This window comes from Myotis daubentonii, chromosome 1 (genome assembly GCF_963259705.1).
Source record: "Myotis daubentonii chromosome 1, mMyoDau2.1, whole genome shotgun sequence".
In the NCBI taxonomy this organism is placed as follows: Eukaryota; Metazoa; Chordata; class Mammalia; order Chiroptera; family Vespertilionidae; genus Myotis; species Myotis daubentonii.
This window is the reverse complement of record NC_081840.1, coordinates 203,489,463-203,510,404: the sequence shown is the minus strand read 5'-3', so window position 1 is coordinate 203,510,404 and position 20,942 is coordinate 203,489,463. Positions and strand designations below refer to the sequence as shown.

The 20,942-nt window shown below is 45.6% G+C and overlaps 1 protein-coding gene across 6 annotated transcripts in view; it reads right to left on the bottom strand.

The window, feature by feature from the left end:
- TEC (tec protein tyrosine kinase) overlaps positions 1–20,942 on the bottom strand; it is a 118,459-nt gene that overhangs the window by 28,742 nt on the left and 68,775 nt on the right. For 5 of the 6 annotated variants that reach the window (XM_059671751.1, XM_059671753.1, XM_059671752.1 and 2 more), the window contains one exon: positions 8,216–8,320. In XM_059671751.1, the coding sequence (XP_059527734.1) occupies positions 8,216–8,320 (105 nt within the window). Of the gene's footprint in view, positions 1–8,215; positions 8,321–12,014; positions 12,036–20,942 lie in introns of those variants that run through there. The other variant, XM_059671755.1, reaches the window with a different exon arrangement.

Sequence of the window (20,942 nt, the reverse complement as noted above, 5' to 3'; positions counted from 1 at the left end):
AATAAAATTAAACCTGGGAAAGTAACCCAAGAATTTTATATTTGGTCTTAATGTCTGTCACAAGGCAGAACACCTTGATTGTGTAAAAAAATATATATAGAAAATGGAAAAAGAAGGGGACATATGTAATACTTTTAACATAAAGATTTAAAATCCTATATAATAAAAGCCTAATATGCAAATTGTCCCCTCGACAGGGAATTCAACCAAAGAGTGGGTCTGGCCAACCAACCACGGGAAGGGAGGCCCCGGCTGGTGGCAGGCAGACGCTAGGGGCCCTACCCCTGCATGAATTTCGTGCACTGGGCCTCTAGTATCTATAATAATCTATAATAATAAAAAGATAATATGCTAATTAGACTGGATGTCCTTCCGGACGAAGCCGAGGCTGCGAGGGAAGCCCGGGTCCTGGGTGCCAGAGGGAGGCTGGTGCCGGCAGCCGGGGGAAGGAAGGCCTATTCTTGCACAAATTTCGCTATGGATGCAAGGTCTGAGCCCCTTGCACGAATTTTGTGCATTGAGCCTCTAGAGCAAGGGTGGGCAAACTTTTTGACTCGAGGGCCACAATGGGTTCTTAAACTGGACCGGAGGGCCAGAACAAAAGCATGGATGGAGTGTTTGTGTGAACTAATATAAATTCAAAGTAAACATCATTACATAAAAGGGTACGGTCTTTTTTTTTTTTTAGTTTTATTCATTTCAAACAGGCCGGATCTGGCCCGCGGGCCGTAGTTTGCCCATGGCTGCTCTAGAGTGTCTGTGTGTGTGTGTGTGTGTGTGTGTGTGTGTGTGTGTGTGTGTGTGTGTGGATAGCAGCCTCTCTTCACCACATCAACAGCCGCTGGATTGAACACAAATAGCTCTTTCATTGGTAAATGGCTGCTCCTGACCATCTTCAATAGGTAATTCCTTCCCATCATTTCAATCAAATAAATTTAGTCTAAGAGCAATGTGAGCACCATAGAACAATAGTGTCATATTTCATTCAGTGATGAATTAATCCAACTAGCATTTTGATGGGACTACATAGATACAAAAACATATCAAGCAAGAACCTTATGTTCAAGATGTGGATAGAAATACTTTATAACAAGACAGAAAATGAGACATGATAGAGAGGTAAAGATAAAGCACTAAGAGAGGTGTGGGGATCTACATTGCCTCGTTTGGTCCATGATTTTCACACCTGTGATAATGTAATTTTAAGAAAATAAATATCTATTTGATATTCATCATTGTTCCTGGCACAGAAATCCTAAAACCCCTGGAATATCCAGTGACTAGAGTGACAAAGATGTCTTTTGTTGTGCTAATGAGGTGACTTCTGGAAAGTACCTAAGGATGAGGGCTGGTTGTCAGTAGAGCCAACCTTGTGATTAAAGGGTTGGCACTTCAGTCCCCCTACCCTACCCCACCCCAACTCTAAGGAGGGGAGAGGGACTAGAGACCGAGTTCAATCAACAATGGCCAATGATGTCATCCAGCATGCTTACACAAGGAAGCCTCCATAAAAACCCTACAAGGAGCAGGTTCAGGGAATTCCTGGGTTCGTGAATACGTGGAGATGTGGGGAGAGTGGAGGGCATGACACCTCCATGCCCTTTCCCCATGCCCTGTCCTATGCATCTCTTCCATCTGGATGCTCCTGAGTCACATTCTTTTATAATAAGCTTGTGAGCTAGTAAGCAGAATATTTCTCTGAGTCCTCTGAGCTACTCTAGCAAATTACTCAAGAGGAGACTGAGGAAACCTCTGATCAGCAGCACAGGCGATAACTTAGGGTTGCGACTGGCATCTAAAGTGGGACCAGTCTTGAGGGACTGAGCCCTTAACCTATGGAATTGATGCTATCTTTGGTCAGACAGTGTTAGAATTGAAATGAATTGTAAGACACCTAGCAGGTGTCAGGGAATTACTTGGTGGTGTGTTAGAAAACACACAATAGGGTGGTGAAGGCCTGGGGTGGGGCAGGAACTGGTTGGTGGGAGCCAAGGGGTAAGAAGGGGGGACATCTGTAATACTCTCAACAATAAAGATAAGAGAAATTAAAAATACATACATCCATACATACATACATGTAGAAAATACACATACATACATTGGAATTGGGTGTCAGAATCTTACCCAGGTTCGTCAAAGCAATCAACTCTGTACCTAAGAATTAGGTAAAAATGTACCATGAAACAGTCATTCGGAATTGAACAGGGGTATCTGGAAAGAACTGCTATGGCTTTGAACCTTCCAGAAACCTGGGTGTGTGGTAATAATTCATTACAATAATCCACTTTACTAAGTCTTTACAACAGGCTAAGCACCTACATACACTGGCCCATTTAACCCATGTGGCAGCCCATGTCTCTATTAGCAATAGGACCCTCATTTTCCAGATGAGAAAACCAAGGTAGGTGAGCTTACGTCATCTGAGTAGGATCTTTTTGACCTCCTTGTTCCTGTTTCCCCCAAACACCTCCATGGGGTCCCTTGACCAGTTCCCTGCTGGAATCTGCCTTTTCGGGGTCCAGTCTAACTTCTCCTCAAAGCTCACCTCTTGACAGTATGGTGAGCCTGTAACGTTGTTAAAGTTTGTTCAAGGCTAGCCAATCAGAGGAAAACCAATCCAAACACAGAGTTCTGACAACCAAGACTAGATACATCACCTAGCTAACTTGGGACATTTGTATTCCTATAAAGAAATATCTACAGATAGCACCCTCAACCCAAAAGAGGACCATGAATGTGGCATCTCAGGCAAGCCAGTGGGTGAGCTATCTGGGTCCAGTATCCTTCTCTCAGCAAACCCCCGAGCACACCTGGAGGCCACCTCCGTGTCACCCACGGGGACAGCTGACTGGGGCAGAGGGCACGCAGACAGCCATGTCCCTTCAGTTGTGCCTCATCTTCTGGTGAGTCATCCTGCCAGAGCAGACAGTGTCAGGGAGGGAAGAGCTTTGCAGACCTTGTGGTACAGTTCAACGAGGAGGAAATACACACACCCCCACCACCCCCTTAGGAACAATCCTTAGTCGTTACCCTTCCTCCTATTTGCATCTTCATCCACTCATTCCTTTATTCAAGAGACCTTCAGGGACAATGCATCTAACAGCTGTTAGACAGACAGATCTGGGTTCAAAACTCAGGAAAGAAATGCCACCGCCTGGGGAACCCCCTTGCCATCAGCAGACTCAGCTAAGGAAGCAGCTGGCTCCTCCTCCTGGGTTCTCTGTTCCTTCCTGGGCGAGAATATGCTGAGCTGGGAAGCAACCTCTTTTTCTCTCTTAGTGTCTTTTGAAAATGTCTACTTCTGCTTTGCTTTGCTTTTCCTTTTTTTTTTTTTTTTGTTTTTGGCATTGCATCTGCATGTGATACAAACTTTCACTGTGAAGGCGTGAAACTACAACACGAACTTTAGGTTCTACTTAATAAAATAAGAGAGTGTGTTTTACCTTTCAAATCTTGCTGGTTTAAATCACATAGCTAAAGCTCACGTTTACCTCTTCTTCATTTTTAAGGCGGTTTTTTATTTTTTCTTGTATTTATTCATCTCAACAACTAAAAATGGTTGTGGGTGGAATGCTTCCTGTTCTCATATTTTCCTCCTCATTCTAAACCGATCCAAAGTGTGCATGGCAGATCTCTTTCTCTTGGAAAGCAAAACTTCTAATTCTGAGCCTAGACCATGAGAACCGTAGCTCCCCACGCCCACCTGCCACCCTGCAAATGTCTAGCAGCCATCAGACGTGTGATAAGAGTGGTTCTCTGCTAAACTTCAAATGAAATCTCTCTCACACACACAATTACATATGCACTTAACATTCCTAATCAAGAACAAGATTTCAATTGGGCTTACTTCTAGATCTGAGGTAGGTGTAGTGTTAATAGCAGCAGTAAGAGAAGTAACAATAACAACAATAGTAATAGCTATTACAGTAGTTAGTTAGTTGGTTAGCTAGTTAGTTATTAACAAAGGAAGGGAGCAAATGAAATCAGACTTAAGCCTGATTAACTAGAAAGGGCAGTTTCACAGACTCCCCAAGGGACAACCGCTTCCTCAACGAAAGGGACCTAATCCCTGAACAGACAGGAAGAACTGCTTTCCACAGTCCCCCAGGACAACCTGCCAGTGCGCTGGGGCTGGGATGGGGGCAGGATGACACAGTGGGGAAATACCTCTGCTGAGGCATGCGCAACAGAAGCCAGATGGTGAAGCAGGACCGTAAGGTATATGCAGAGGGAGCCCAAATGGCAACACAAAGGGGAGGAATCTAGCCTGGGGAAGTGGGGGGGGGGGGATAGGATAAAGGCAAAGAACGCTGGAAAATCCAGGAAAGGGGTTGGAGGGGGGAGGGCCAGCACAAGCCAGAGAAGATTTAGGGAGAAGATTGGACAGTTTGAAAGAAAGCCTGCTTGTTTCCGAAACCAAGAAAATGCATGGAGGATTAGTAAGGGTCTCCGGACAGTTGCTGCCACTACATCCCCGAGGGCACATTTCTTTTCACCCTGATAAAACTTAACTTCTCCCACACGTGAGCCCTTTGAAACTCTTTCTCCGCAACACTGCAAGGACCCATTTTCTCTAGCAACACAAATAACACTTATCTTGCTCTCACTGTGTATCTAAACTATTTCTATATCGCCTTAGTTAACCCTCACAACAACCCTAGGAAGTGAATGCTAGTATTATTATTATTCTCCTTTTTCAGAAGAGGAAAGAGACACAAAAGCAGTTAAACTTGCACAAGGTCGCAGAGCTCATCGGCGGCGAATCAGGTGGTGTGGCCTCAGAGTTGCCTCTCTAAGCACCACACTGTCCCTCCTCTTCAAGCAAAGAAATGACAGGTCTAAAATGAGGGACTGGGAAAAGGAAAAGTAATTGTAGTCCTTTCTCCTAGTATGCTGTTCCCACCAGAGTGGAAATAAGCCAGATGCCGCTTTAAAGCTTGAATATCTTAATTTCCCCAACTGGTAAACGTTTATTTCAAATGTAAACTGATAAATTCACAGTAGCCATTAAAAACAACCAAGCTCTCCATTGTGCTACTATGTTGAAAACACTTTTTAAAAAATATATATATATTTTATTGATTTTTTACAGAGAGGAAGGGAGAGGGATAGAGAGTTAGAAACATCGATCAGCTGCCTCCTGCACACTCCCCTACTGGGGATGTGCCCACAACCAAGGTACATGCCCTTGGCTGAATCGAACCTGGGACCCTCAGTCCGCAGGTCGACGCTCCATCCACTGAGCCAAATCGGTTAGGGCTGAAAACACTTTTGCAACTTTCCCCCTTAGCACATAGTGAGACCATAGCTATGGGTAAAAGGCGACTTGCACAGGAGATGTTCACTACCCAAAGGAAAGCATAAAAATGTCCTCGACCAGAGAAGGGGTGGGTGGGTGTTGGAGAGAGGTCCTGTCTGCCCGCTTCAAGGTCTGAATACCAGGGTCCAACTCCGCACGCCTGGCTCCCAGGGCATGTGTGCACCGTGCCTGGCAGGGAGTGACAAGGACGCTCCGGATGCCACACTGATCCCCTGGGAGTGACAGGACATGTGCGCTGTAGGGAGGTTTCTCACTCACAGAATGACCCTGGACGAGTCATTTAACATCTGTGAACCTCAGTTTCCTGTCATAAATGAGACAGTGTATTTACCTCCCTTCTGTAAAAGAATCATTGTGAAGGAAAACATGAAAAAACATAACCTTTTTAAAAGGCACACTTTAACGGACATGCAATGCTAATGTATTTTGCATCACAAGCAGCATTTCAATCTCATTTCTGTTCCAGGGGTTCACTGCGGCCCCTTCTCCGCGTCTTAAATTCACAGAAAACACGTCACCCCACTTTTTTCCGTCTCAGTCTCCCCTCCCTCTCCTAATTGCTCTAGGACCAATCTGAATAATAAATAGCACATTAGGTCTGGGGCTCAGAAACTCAGGGCACTGGTAGAATCTAACAGACCAAAAACATGTCAGCCTGGCTGACGTGGCTCAGTGGTTGAGCATCGACCTATGAATCAAGGGGTCACGGTTCGATTCCAGTCAGGACACATACCTGGGTTTTGGGCTGGATCCCCAGGGTGGGGCATGCAGGAGGCAGCCAATCAATGATTCTCTCTCATCACTGATGTTTTTATTTCTCACTCCCTCTCCCTTCCTCTCTGATATCAATAAAATATTTATTTAATGTTTCAACCAAGATTTAAAAAGTTCATGAAAAAAACAATTACTATCAAAGTACAAATGAAACTAAAAATCAAATACCATATGATCCAGCAAGCCTAATTCTGGGTATTTATCTGAAGGAAATAAAATCTGGATCTTGACACTATGTCTGCACTGCCGTGTTCACTGTAGCATCGTTTGCAATAGCCAACATATGCAAACCACCAAATATCCAGGCAGATGAATGGATAAAGAAAAGGTGGTGTGTCTATATACCATGGACTATTATTCAGCTTTAAGAAAAGAAGGAAATCCTATTATTCTTAACAACATGGATGAACCTGGAGGACATTATTGGTATATTAAACTGAGATAAGCCAGACACAGAAATATAAACACTCTATGATCCCACTTATATTTGGAATTTGAGTCAAAATCACAGAAGCAGAGAACAGAACAGTGGAAGTCAGGGGCTGGGAGATGGGAAAATGGGGAAATGCAGGTCAAAGGGTACTGGGGTAGGCAGTTAGACAGGCATGAGCAGAGAAAAGACAATGGGCCAGGTACATATAAGGTCACCAGGCGGAAAGCTCCAGGTGCCTAGCAACAAGCAAAACGGTGAAAACAAGTACCTAGCCCCAAGGGTAACCTTTCCTCCCCTAGCATACCCCTGGTCATGCAGTTTAATCCCCTGACCTCCCATAGTGCTGGCCAGGCAGTTCTGATCTTCCCCTGACCTTTCCTCCCTTGGCATGTTGCTAGTCTTGTGGTAGATGCCCTGGGGGAAATGGATAAGGGGCCAGAGAATAGCCCTTAAGCACTAAGCCCCTAAGACATGAGGTTCTGAGCCACATCAGATACATCTAGGCCTCGGTTGTGTTTCAGCTCCAGGACCAGAAAAGCAGCAAATCTAGACAAGGGCTGCCATGGCTGCCATCAGATCCAGCTGCAATGACTAATGACCCTGGTGCCAACCAATCAGGGAGACCTCGACCCTGAAAGGACACACCTGGAGAGCTGATGAATATTCTATGGCAGCAGCCACCAACCTTTCGGACCTCAGGGACCACCGGTTGGCGACCGCTATTCTATGGAACTCTTCCCTGAGGCCTCAGATAATTTTATCCTCAAGGCAGAGGACCCAGTATGGCTCTCACTAGGTAGCATGCCCACACCCCAAGTTTGAGTTTCCCTTCTCTCTCTTCTCTCTTCTCTCCCCTCCCCTCCCCTCCCCTCCCTTCTCTCTCCTCTCCTCTCCTCTCCTCTCCTCTCCTCTCCTCCCTTCCCCCTCCCCCTCCCCCTCCCCTCCCCTCCCTTCTCTCTCCTCTCCTCTCCTCTCCTCTCCTCTCCTCTCCTCCCTTCCCCCTCCCCCTCCCCCTCCCCTCCCCCCTCCCCCCTCTCCCCTCCCCTTCTCTCTCTCTCTCTCTCTCTCTCTCTCTCTCTCTCTCTCTCTCTCTCTCTCTCCTTCCTTCTCCCGTAAGCTCTAAGGGCTCCTTCTTTTGCCTCTGTAACTTGTTTCCTGAGCTCATTTCTTCTACGACTCACTTCTACTTCTGTGACTTTCTAAATAAGCTTTGCTTTATAGGTTGAGTCTTGGCTCTGAATTCTTTCTTAGCCAGAACTCAAGTACAGAGGTTGCTGAACCCAGGTCTGGTCTGACTCTATGGTGCTACTGTCGCCGCCAACAGTACCAAGTGTTTCAGTTACGCAAGGTGAGAATCCTGGGGATCTAATGCACAGAATGCTGGCTACAGTTCTCAATGCTGTACTGTGTACTTGAAATTTGCTAAGAAGGTAGATCTTACATGTTCTCACCACACAAAAAATAAAGAAAAGGGGTATGCGAAGTAGTGATCATTTCACAGGGTATATACATATACCAAAACATCAAGATTTTACACCTTAAATATATACCATTCCGATGTGTCAATTATACCTCAATAAAGCTGAACTTTTAAAAAATCAACCACTAAAGCAATGACAGGAAACTATAATATCAAAGAGTATGACTAAAAGCCCAGAATTATGCTGCCACGGAACATGCCAGCTCACCTGAAACGGATATTTATTTTGACAGGGAATGACACCGTCATCATTCTTCACTACTTCCACACACTTTATTTTTGAAACATCAATAAATCCCTTTCTGTATTTTTTCTGTTGAAAGAAAGAAAAAAAGAACGATTACAATCATAAGATATAAGAAAATGTGATTAATGGTAGTATTTGTTAATGAAATCACTGACTCAATATATTATAATTTCTTAAAATTATTCAAAACACTAACACTCTGAGAACTCTAATCAAAATAATTAAATCCTTTAATTTCTAAAGATGAAATGGTTCTGTTCTTGCCCCCCAAAAGCTCTGGAACAGAACAATGGACTCCCTCTCATTGTTGCCTTCCCATCTCAGACACACATCTTAACTTCAACTTTTTTTTTATTCTTTACCAGAGGCCCGATGCACGGAGATTCATGCAAGAATGGGCCTTCCTTCCCCTGGCTGCTGGCACTGCCTTCGCTCCGGCCCGGAGGCACCTTTCCGCCTTCCCATGCTGCCCAGAGGCCTGGAGTGGCTGGGGCGGTGCGGAACGCCTGTGTCATCGCCATGCTGCCCACAGGCTTGTCAGCTTTGTTGGGTTAATTTGCATACTCGCTCCTGATTGGCTTCTGGTATTGTGGATGTATGGTCAATTTACATGTTTGTCTATTATTAGTGTAGATTGTTGGAAGTTTTACATATGTCTCTTTTTCTCCCATTGAGCTCTCCCCATGTACTCCCACCCCCCTTCTTCAACTTCTTGATGAGAGCCCCAAAAAGATAGCATCAATTACTGAAGCAAACTGTAGCCAGTTACCTGTCCCCTCCAGCACACAGAACCAGGAGGACGCAAGGTGGCCTTAGCACGTCCTCATAAAGCCTCCACTCAGACTCTCATTGAAGGTTCTACTTTCTCCCCTATTGCCCTCCCTCCCCCTGCACGGAAAATCTCCCTGCAGCAGACACCGAATGACATATCAAGATACCCCTCCCCACCAAAAAAAGCACTCACATCAACAGATTACTCACATGAGTAAGCTCACATTTGAGAATTTATCCCAGGAAAAAATCCAAAGGAGTACAAAATAGTATGTGCAAAGATAACTTGATATATTGTATCCATTAAAAATATTGCAAATACAATGTAGAAATAAAGAATGTTCGCTGAATAATATTAATTGAGACATGCCACAGATAAAGCTGTATAAAGACTAAGGCTACTTAGGGGACGGGATGGGGAGTAGATATACAGAAGAGAAGAAAAAATAGACAAATGAAGAAGTGTAGTATTGGGGGTAGCTCAGCCATTCCCTGGCCCCAGTCATTCAAGATTGCTTCATCTAATACTTTGAAATGCCCCTCTGGCCCCAATCTTTGAGGCCCCTACCCACTCCCAGGAACCTGCTCAGCACCCTGTCACCAAAGAACTTTCAGACCTGCCAACTGCCCCAGGCCACCAGCTCCCATCTGACTAGACTGCTCTGGAGGTCATTTCACCAGTACTTCTCCTGTCCCTTGCCCTCCCCTCCCCTCTTCTTCTCTCTCTCTTCCCTTCTCCCCTGCTCTACCCCCCCCCCCCCGCCCCCGCCTCACTAATCCCACACATCCCTTGACATTTTTGCACCCCTAGTCATACCTTTCCCTGTTCCTGCATGCCGGGCTGCAGAAGGTCAAAAAAAACACTGTCTCCTTGACACTTAGCCAGACCTTCACTGCTACATCTCGGTTCTTCTGTGTCCCTCTAGCAGAGAGAACACAGGGTTCTCCATGGGATCCTGGGTCTCATCAGAACACAGACCCTTCCCGGTCCCCTTCTTGCAGGGGACAACTGCCCACGACTTTATGGGGACGAGAGCTGCCATCCCACAGACACACCCCCAACCCCCTCCTCCTGCAGGTCCAAAGCATTTTAAGATTTTCCCTTTCATCTTTCATCCTGTTTCTAGGAGATTAAAAGGCTACAACAGTTAAGATACTGTAGGTGGTACTTTGCTCACAAAATTCCCCTCCTTTCACAGATGAGGAAAATGCAGCTCAGACTATTGACACACATTACCCAGCTGACCCCAACGTCCACTGGACCCTGGGATGCCCCAGCTGCCAGCAGGTGACAGAATTCGTGGAGAGAAGTCCCCAAGGGGCAGTCAGGGTTCTGGGCATGGACGGAGCTGTAGTCAGGAGAGGGGGAGGGACACTCTCCCCAGCCATGCCCTTCCAAGGCTTGTCCTTCCCCTGCCTAGAGCCACCTCCTCTCCCAGCCACACCAAGAGCCCTTCTTCTGGCCCTGCCACGGCCCAAACGCTTCTCTTCCCTTCCTGAAAGGAAATGTGATCGCACCCTCAGCCTTTCATTTCCTTCCCACCCACTCCTCCTTCACCACTTGCAATCTGCAGCCCACGTCACCACAGCCTGCTAAAGCCATTCTCAAAAACATCACCACGAACAAACCCAACCGCCTTTGCTCAGTGGTCATCGCTCACACCTTTCTGAGACATCTGGGGGTGCCGACACTCTTCTCCCTTAGTGGCCTTGACTTGGGGGGTCATCTGTTTTTCCTTCTCTCCCTTCCCTCAGTTTCCCACAGCGCACACCTGCCCCGTGTCAGCAACGGTGTCCAGGAATACACAAAGTCCAGATCGGGGAAGCTCACGTCCTAAGCGTAGAGTCCAACTATTGTGTCCTTTAATCCTCACGGCCACTCTGTGAGGTCAGCAATACCAGACACATTTCACAGAGGGAAGACACTAAAATTAAGCAACTTTCCCAACTCTACCTCTGAGACAGAAAAACAGTATTTATTACACAGGGTGGGGCAAAAGTAGGTTTACAGTTGTGAGCATGCAAAACAGAGTTTATTCTTGTATTATTATTGTATTATTTTCCACACAAACAACTGTAAACCTATTTGTGCCTGAGCCTGTAAAATATAGTTAAGTACCGTATATTAAAAAGATGCTAAGAGAATACAGAGGAACTCTGGCTTAAATGACAATTTGGGCAGAGAAATTCCGATGCATGGTAGGGAGGAAACGAACAGCACACGTGAAGAAAAACATATTCCAGAATGACCTCAGTTGCCTCATCTGTAACATGGAAATTATAACAGTATCTACTTCATAGGTACTATTGCAGAGCTCTGAGAATTAAATGAGTATTTGCAAAGTGCTTAGAAGAGTGTCTGACCTGTAGTGTGATATCTGTAAGTGTTTGCTATCTAAAATAAGTAGCAAAAACAACAACAACAAAACAATTTGATGGCTGATGCACAAGGTGCATGCAGCAGGATGGGGAGGTGATCGATCGGGGTCAGCTTATGAAGAACCCAGGGCCCCTGCTGAAAGGTCTGGCCAAACAAGGCCATCCCACCCCGTCCCTGGGGCCTGCACCAGTCAATGGCAGAAGAAAGCCAGAGCACCATCCTCCTACTGACCAGTCACACATCACTGCAGAAGCCTTAGACAATACTAACAGCAACAGAGGGTCAAACGACCCTCCATCCCCAACCCTGGAGAAAGTCACTGTTAACATCACGGGCTTTTCAGACATTGCTCTGGGATCGTGGACCACCTGTCAGCTCTCTCAGCCCTTGAGCCGTGGGCTATGTACAGTCTGCTTCCACAGCACCCTTCTCCACCCACCACCTGCCCCCGCGACTAAAGGCAGCTGTTAGATGCAGGCCCATCTATACAGAAGAGGGGCTGACTTTTATAGTGAGTTTACTTACACCCCCTGAGTTCATGTTCTGTGATTAGGTTAATTAATATAATTATGTTACTGTACTAGTATTTGGGCTTATTGATCCAAATACCTTGCTATGAAGTTGGAGGATGAAAGTTCGAATTTAGATTGCTCCTTCATGTTATCCATCCCACCAGCAAACACTGATGAGACATCCAGCACAGAGGCTTCAACGTTCTGGAAGGGGCTGAGGGTCTCCTCTGGAGGAGTTCACAGTAGCATGGTGGGTGGAGGGGTTGGGGGGATGACTCATCATCGAGGAATGATGAATGATGAAGTTGAAGTCAGTGAGCACGAGGAGGGGCCAGGAGAGGCTGGAGACGGTTCAGGGAGGAAGTGCTATTTGGATTTGGTTTTTAAAGGATAAGTAGGAGCGTTTCCTGTAGAGAAAGTGAAGAAAGAGAGAGGGAGGGGGCGGGGAAGCATTTATTTAGGGAACAGAAAGAAATTATGATTGAGGCTCAGAGTGGGGCAGGGGAAGTGTAGGAAATGACACCAAAAAGGTTGAGACCAAGTTAGAAAAATGCTTATATGCCAGACTAAGGAGTTTGATTTATTCTTAGCGGTTCTAAGCAGGGAGTGAGGAGTGTTAAATTGAGGTTTGTTTTCCCAAAAAGATATTAATGGCAGTGTGGGGGATGGGTGAAGGCAGGTGGCTAGCGGGGAGACTGCTACAGGAGTACAGGTGAGGACCCGGCTGGCCTAGCTCAGTGGTTGAGCTTCAACCTATGAACCAGGAGGTCACAGTTCGAGTCCCAGTCAGGATACATGCCCGGGTTGTGGACTCAATCCCCAGTGTGGGGCATGCAGGAGGCAGTCGATCAATGATTCTTTCTCATCAGTGATGTTTCTATCTCTCTCTCCCTCTCCCTTCCTCTCTGAAATCAATAAAAAAAAATTTTTTTAAAGAGTTCAGATAAGGGATAATGAGGTGGTGAGCCCAATAAGTAAGGTGAGAGAAGCAGGGATGCCAGAGTATTAGGAGGTAGAGTCCACATGACTTTGTGATCAATTAGAGTTGGGGATTAAGAGGGGAGAAGCAGTTCAGGAGCCTCAGGGATTCTGAGTTTGAGTGCCGTAGACAGATACCATAACCCACCATAGGACTGCTGAGGGAGAACCAGGTTTGAAGGCAAGGCTGGGAATGCTGTTTGAGTTGACTACTAGACAGCCAGGTGGATATGTTTGGAGGGAGCTGCTCAAACTCAGACATGCTTAGCACTGTCTTTATATAGTTCCAGAGAATTCTGCTTTTCATAAGACATATACAGTATATTTAGTAGTGCATGACTCTAGGCCAGGGGTGGGCAAACTTTTTACTCGAGGGACACAATGGGTTCTTAAACTGGACCGGAGGGCCAGAACAAAAGCATGGATGGAGTGTTTGTGTGAACTAATATAAATTCAAAGTAAACATCATTACATAAAAGGGTACTGGTCTTTTTTTTTTTTTTTAGTTTTATTCATTTCAAACGGGCTGGATCCGGCCCGCGGGCCGTAGTTTGCCCACGGCTGCTCTAGGCACACCTCAGGGTAACCCTGAGAGGTTAGGCAGGACCGAGGAAGAAAAGGGTGGAAAAATTAAGAAACTCATCCTAGGAAACCCTGAGGTAAGACATGTACACCCCCAAAAATAGAAAAGCCATGTACACCCCAAACACCTTGCTTCTTCACACCTGGCCCTCACACTCTGGTTAGGCAGTTAATACCGAGAAAGAACACATAGCATACAGTTTATCTCTACTTCTTCTTAGAATTCCTTCGATAAGAAAATTACTTCATGATCACTGATGTGTGCTATATATTACTGCTAATATTGCGGCCCAAGAAGAAATATTCAAGATCATTGCTTTTTTCACGTGAAGTTTTTCTTCTATTTCTATAGCCTTCACCCTGCCCACTAGACTAACAATCCCAATGAAGCTGAGACCTCCTCTTACTCATCTTTGAATCCTCCGAGCTGAGAAGACTGCTTGGCATTTAGTAGAAGTATATTAACACATTGTATGCGGGAAATGTGTTTACACGTTTTACGTATTTATACGTTCTACCAGTGTAGTAGAGCGCGGGACACGTATTAATACGTTTTTTACAGACTAGCGGTAGAATGCGGGTAACGTATAAATACGTAAACTAAAGTTATCGTAATTTTACAGAACGTTGCCATTTGCGCAAAAATGGCCCGCACCACCTGTTAGCGCGCGATAAAAACTACCCGCAAACAATGTGTTAAGCAGTATGTTGAGCCGGTCTGCAAAGAAGTATGAGTGACACTCTATGTGTGTGTGTGTGCATGTGCGCACAAGCATGCATAGGCCATATATATATATATATATATATATATATATATATATATATATCAACACTAATAAAAGAGAAAAATGGTAATTGGCGTACGACGATACCCTTTTCATTGGCTAATCAGGGCTATATGCAAATTAACTGCCAACTATGATTGGCAGTTAACTGCCAACAAGATGGCGGTTAATTTGCATATGTAGGCACAATGCAGGGAGGCGAAAGGGAAAGCAGGAAGAAGCCCCCTGCCACTGACAGTGATCGGAAACCCAGGGGGGAGCTAAGAACTGGGGGGCAGGGCAAAGGCGGCCCTGGGGCCGCCTTTGCCCTGCCCCCCAGCCATGATCGGAGAATCAGGCGCCTTTGCCGCCCTGGCCAGTGATAGCAGGAAGTAGGGGTGGAGCCAGCGATGGGAGCTGGGCACGGTCGAAGCTGGCAGTCCCGGGAGCTAGGGGTCCCTTGCCTGGGCCTAAAGCGGAGCCCACGATCGCGGGGGGCCGCTGCCGCTGCAGGTCCCCGCTGCCCGGGCCGGACGCCTAGGCCAGAGGCGTTAGGCCTGGGCAGGGGCGGAGCCTGCAACCGCGGGGAGCTGGGGGTCCCCTGCCCAGGCCTGACACCTCTGCCGGAGGCCTCAGGCCTGGTCAAGGGGCCGATCCGGTGATTGGTGATCGGAGGGTGATGAGGGTCAACTCCTCTGGCCGAGGCATCAGGCCTGGGCGGGGGGCGGAGCCGGGGATTGGGGGGATATGATGGTCCCCTTTCCCAGGCCTGAAGCCTGGGTCAGAGGCGTCAGGCTTAGGCGGGGGGTGGAGCAAGCGATCAGAGGGAGATGGGAGTCCCCTGCCCAGGCATGATTCCTGGGCCAGAGGCCTCAGGCCTGGGCGGGGGCCAGAGCCAGTGATCGGGGGGAGATGGGAGTCCCCTGTCCAAGCCTGACACCTCTGGCGGTGGCGTCAGGCCTGGGCAAGGGGCCGATCAGGTGAACGGAGGGTGATGGGGGTCTATGCCTCTGGCTGAGGCATCAGGCCTGGGCAAGGGGCTGATCCTGCGATTGGAGGGTGATGGGGTCAACGCCTGAGGGCACCCAGTATGTGAGAGGGGGCAGGCTGGGCTGAGGGACACTCCCACCCCCCACACCCAGTGCACGAATTTCGTGCACCAGGCCCCTAGTATTATAATATATAAGTATGTATATGTGTGTGTGTATATATATATGTATACACACACACACACACACACACACACACACACATATATATGTATGTATAGCCAGCGACTCGTTGCTATGACACCCACTGGGGCCAGCAAACCTGCCCAATCAGAAGGTGGAGCCAGCCGGCCAACCTCCCACAGCCCCTCCACAGCCAGCCCTGCACCCCATCGGCCCCCCCACCCCAATCTGGGGCAGGGCCCATTGGCCAATCGCCTTCAGCCCCTCCCCCCAGCCGGACCGGCCAGCCGACATCCCGCCGTCTTCTCCTCCGGAAAGGCCCGGCCCCAGTCCGCCCCAATAGGGGCCAGGCCAGCCGGACCCCACCTGTGCACGAATTTGTGCACGGGGACACACTAGTCTATAATAAAAAAAAAACACACACAAAAAAACCCCGTAATATGCTAATTAGATCAGCTGTCCTTCCAGATGACTTTCTGGATGAAGCCAGGGCTGCGAGGGAAGCCCGAGTCCTGGGTGCCTGCTGGCAGCCAGAGGAAAGCCTGGGTCCTGGGTGCCAGAGGGAAGCTGGTATCAGCAGCCTGGGAAAGGAAGGCCTACTCTTGCATGAATTTCATGCATCAGGTCTCTAATATATATATCTCCTTTCTTGCACATCTTTTGTACATTTCACAAAGCTTGAGATCTTGTCCCCCAGCAAGTCTTACAAGGTACAGTGTTTTTCTTTTATTTCCAGAATACTTGGTATTTTTAAAATATCAATACTAAACTAACAAAATTTAAAATTTTTAAAGACACACAAGTATCCAGAGCCAGCCCCAGGGGAATTTGAGAAGTCAGCTGTTAATCTTCAAGATATCCTCATGTCCACCTTCCACACCCTTCCCCCGGATGTCCACTCTGCACAGTGAAAGATACACCAGAATTTTCCTCCACACTGCAAATGACCCTCCCTTTTTCCCGTCACAACTTTTATTCTTAATGTGGCAATTCCCAGCTGCCTGCCACAGAAGGAACTGGCTGCATGCATCACCTTTGCATTGCAATAGGACCTCAGGTAGGGAGCGTGAGCCTTGAAGACAGGCAGACCCTGACTCTAGTCTCTGCTTTGCCACTCAGAAGTCCTATGGTGGAGGGCAAGCTGTCTCCTCTCAGGTCCTTTCTCTGTAGGAATAGGATAATACTACTCACTTTGTTTCGCTTTTAACAGGAATAAAAAGATAAGCGTACATAGGTGCTCAGCACAGCGTCTGGCCTGGGAAAGTCACTTGCCGGGGTCCAGCCCCAGCGGGTCCAGGGGTCCCCAAAGGTGTAGACGGAGTCGGCGAAGAAGGAATGACACGGAGATAGCGTTCAGTTGATCAGCAGCCTAGCCAGGATCTCTAGCCCGGATCTCCAGCCAAGTTCTGGTCTGGATCTCCAGAGAGGTTCTGCTTCGGATCTCCAGCCAGGTTCTGTGGCCATGTTCCCTCGCTAGGTTCTCCAGCCAGGTTCTGTCCAGGCTCTCCAGTCAGGTTCAGTGTCCAGGTTCCAGTCAGGTTCTCCTGCCAATCTCTGTAGTCAGGTTCAGCCCAGGATCCCTTGCCATGTTCTCCCGCTAGGCTCTGTCTCTAGGCTCCGAGGCCAGTCCCTCTCCAGGATCCTCCGGCATGCTCTCTCCAGCAAAGTTCTTCTGTCTCTAGGCTCCGTGTAGGTTCTGTCTTCTTGATTCTGTTCTGAGTTCTGAGTCTTTCTGTCTTGTTACAACTGTATTTATACCAGTTGATTTAATCCTATCAATCTCTATTACAAAGGTTAGGGCGTTTCTTATCTCCATTCCAGGGAGAAAAGATTATGTAGTTTAAGCATGATTGTTCGTAGTTAAAGGGATTAATTACCCGCCTGGCACTTAGTTGAGGGGTTTTATTCCCTCCCTAACTTCAGGGGAAAATCCCTACCTGGGGATTCAACCTTTCTCGGAGAGGTGACCTTGGTTAAAACACAGCGCCAAGAAGGTGAGCAAACATATTAAGAACAGTATGCCATATATGCCAGGTCCCTTGAAACAGCAAGGATGGACCGGCTCCCGGCAGTCACTCCCTAAATGGCAACATTTACTATTAATTAGTTTTCACAACAACGCCAAGAAGTTGTTAGGAAAGAGCAGTTATGAGACTGGCTAAGAGGCTGAGCCAGAATTGAACCCAGATCTTTCAATATCACAAAAGCCTTTACCTGACTCCAGGTCTCTCAAGCTGGAATATTTTTGGATGCTTATTATAAAAAAGAAAATTATTATATGTCAAAATCTAACAAGTATAGAGCACTCACTATGAACTAGGCACTGTGCCTCTTCATGTGGATAATTCAGTGAATCTTCATATAACAGGAGAACTCTTGCCACCCCATTTAACAGATTAGAAAATGAGAACTTAGAGAATATAATTAGCTTGCCAAAAGTCATAATAAGACCAAAAAAGGTCACAATAAACCAAGATTTGACCTCTAATTCCAACACTGAATTCTTAAGTGCCCATTGACCTTGATACCATTTTACTAAGTACAAACATAAACTCAGTGGAAATTCCCTATGCTTATAGCTCTTAACAACTATAAGACCAAAGCCATTCACAAATTAAATACAAACGGAGCTATACAATAAATAAGATTAAATGAACCCCATTACTTGAGTGAGATGGATGGAAGGGTTTGCTGGAATTGAAACTCTCTCCCAAAGCCAGTTCTTCTGGTGTCCACGTGCTCTGTGCCCTGTGATGCCCTCTCCTGCCCTTTCAATTCCAACCATGGAACCTCTGCTTGCACACACCCTGCCATCCTGTCATTAGGCCTCCATTTGGCACCACTAGATTGTTTTGTGTTCATTCAGCCTGTTCTTTCTCAAGAGGGCATAACAATGAAAACAGACCACAAATACAACCCCAAAGATGGCTGCTGGCACGGCAGAGTTTAGAGACAAGGGACCCTCCAGAGCAGTGGTTCTCAACCTTCCTAAAGCCGCGACCCTTTAATACAGTTCCTCATGTTGTTGTGATCCCCAACCATAAAATTATTTTCGTTGCTACTTCATAACTGTAATTTTGCTACTGTTATGAATCGTAATGTAAATATCTGATATGCAGGATGTATTTTCATTGTTACAAATTGAACATAATTAAAGCATAGTGATTAATCACAAAAACAATATGTAATTATATATGTGTTTTCCCATGGTCTTAGGTGACCCCTGTGAAAGGGTCATTCGACCCCCAAAGGTTCGCAACCCACAGGTTGAGAACCGCTGCTCCAGAGAATACAGACAAAACACATATTACATACAATAATATATCAATAAAATTCCTAGAACTTGCCGTCCTCAGCAGATAGACAGCACCAACACCTACTGCTAACACTACATGCCAACGCGACCTTCAATCACCAAAGATTGATTATGACTTCCTTCTACCTTCAGCAAGGCCTAGAAGCCAAAGGATCACGATGGAGATTTTTTTAAAGTGCAAAATTTCTTAACCGCAAGGATTTTACAACCAGACATTTGTTAAGGTTAAAGAGAGGAATGATGATACGGACAATAAAAGTTCAGATGGGTCAATACTAAAAGGCTAAGGAGTTCCAATTAACTCTTGAAAAAGGAAGAAAGATGGCACATTCTACACTAAAAATCGCAAATGAGCCAAAAAGCCTATTCTGTGCATGAGGGTAGCTCTTCCCTTTCCATTCAGAACAGAGTTAAAAGAATAGAACTCAAGTGCAGCAGGACACATCAGCCAGGAGACGCAAGGAAAACCTCAGGAGGGATTTTGCCTTTCTCCTGTGGCTATTGGGAATAATTTTAATGGAGACCTTCCTGGTATCAAGAGAAGTAGAATAAATAAAATATAAAGTCATTTCCAACTTGATGGTTCTATAATCAAATGCCCTCTCTTTACCAATGACTAAATTCTGGTGAAAAATGAAAGAAAGCAAAAATGAAAACTTGGCATCCTAATATTTTTTCCTCCCTTCAACCAGCTCATAATCAGAATTTCTGACATAGGAACTTCACATTTTGTAAAATGCTTTTAAACAAACAAACAAAAAAAGCACATTTACATTAAGAAGCCAGTAGTTATAGACATGGGCATGAAGAGTTATGAAAATGATAACTTTTAATGTACTATCCAGAATAAAAACAGGATGTTGAAAAATCTCTATAAATTTATAAGAAATCAAAAGGCAAAAAATTCCATTTCTAAAATCACAGAATAAACTTCATATTAGATTGTGCTGATGTAAATTATTATAAAGTTTCTGGAGTTTGTTTTTTGTCTGTTTGTGTGTCTTACTGTATTTAAAGCTTTAGCTCTAGCTTGTTTGTTTTTTCCTGAGTGGTCATTCCTCTTATGACTTTGCTATACTCTTGGCAAACCCTCTTCCCAACTCCCCAAGGCACTTCTAAAAGCTGGTACCAGGTATGTTTATGACAGTTGAAAGCAAAACATACTAACATTTAAGTGTTTTTAAATAAATCTAAAAGTGATTTACCTATTTAAATTTTTAAAATTAGTAAAAAATGGAATGAGTTATATAGAAATAAATGTATGTGGATCCTTCATAAGTTTCATGTAACAGACTTCCCAATTCAAGAAATTCCAGAATTAATACATTCAATCCAAAGATTACAAATGCTTTGGAGTAGCGACGGTGCCAGTGATCTGAGATAGCCATGTTTTCCTCTTCTCCCTCAGTGCCCAGATAGGCTGCATTTTTCCATTCGTTCAGGCAAGGCCACAGGACTGAGCTCTGGCCAAGGGAGTGGAGATGGAAGTGGTGAAACTCCACTGCCTGCCTCTAAAACCTTCCGCCCATTGACCATATTCCATCTCCTCCCTTGCCTCCCAGTTGGATGTAGAAGACCCAGTGGAAGATTCCACCAGACAAGACTACAAGACAATGGACTGCTAACAGGCACAAGATTTCTGTTTGGGGTAATGACTATGTTCTGAAATTGATTGTAGTGATAGTTGCACAGCTCTGTAGACATACTATAAACCACTGAATTGCACAACTTAAAGGGGTGAATTGTATGTGAATTATATATCAATAAAGCAGTTTATAAAACAAACAAATAACAACAAAAACAATGGTGCCACTAGATGGAAGGAGCCTGGATCCCTGAATCTCCATGTGGAAGGTAGTTAAACATAACGTAAGCAAGAAATAAACCTTCTATTTGTAAACTTGTTGGGTTTGAGGGGACTGTATATTACGGTAGTGAGCTACCTTGAATAAGAAGATCCCATATCTCAGCTGCTCAATACTTCAGACTCTGTATCCAGAAAAGGAACATGTTGAACTAAATCGGTATATCCGAAAGCACGCTATATGTTGTTAACTGAGATGGTTTCAGGTGGGATTTGAACAAACATTTACTTTTATTGTATTTAGTTTTATGGTTACCTTTTATTAATGGTTTTTCACTTATTTATACAGTTTTCTTTTAATAATCAGTGTATTTAAGGAATAAATGTGAAATTATTCAAAGGAAAACAT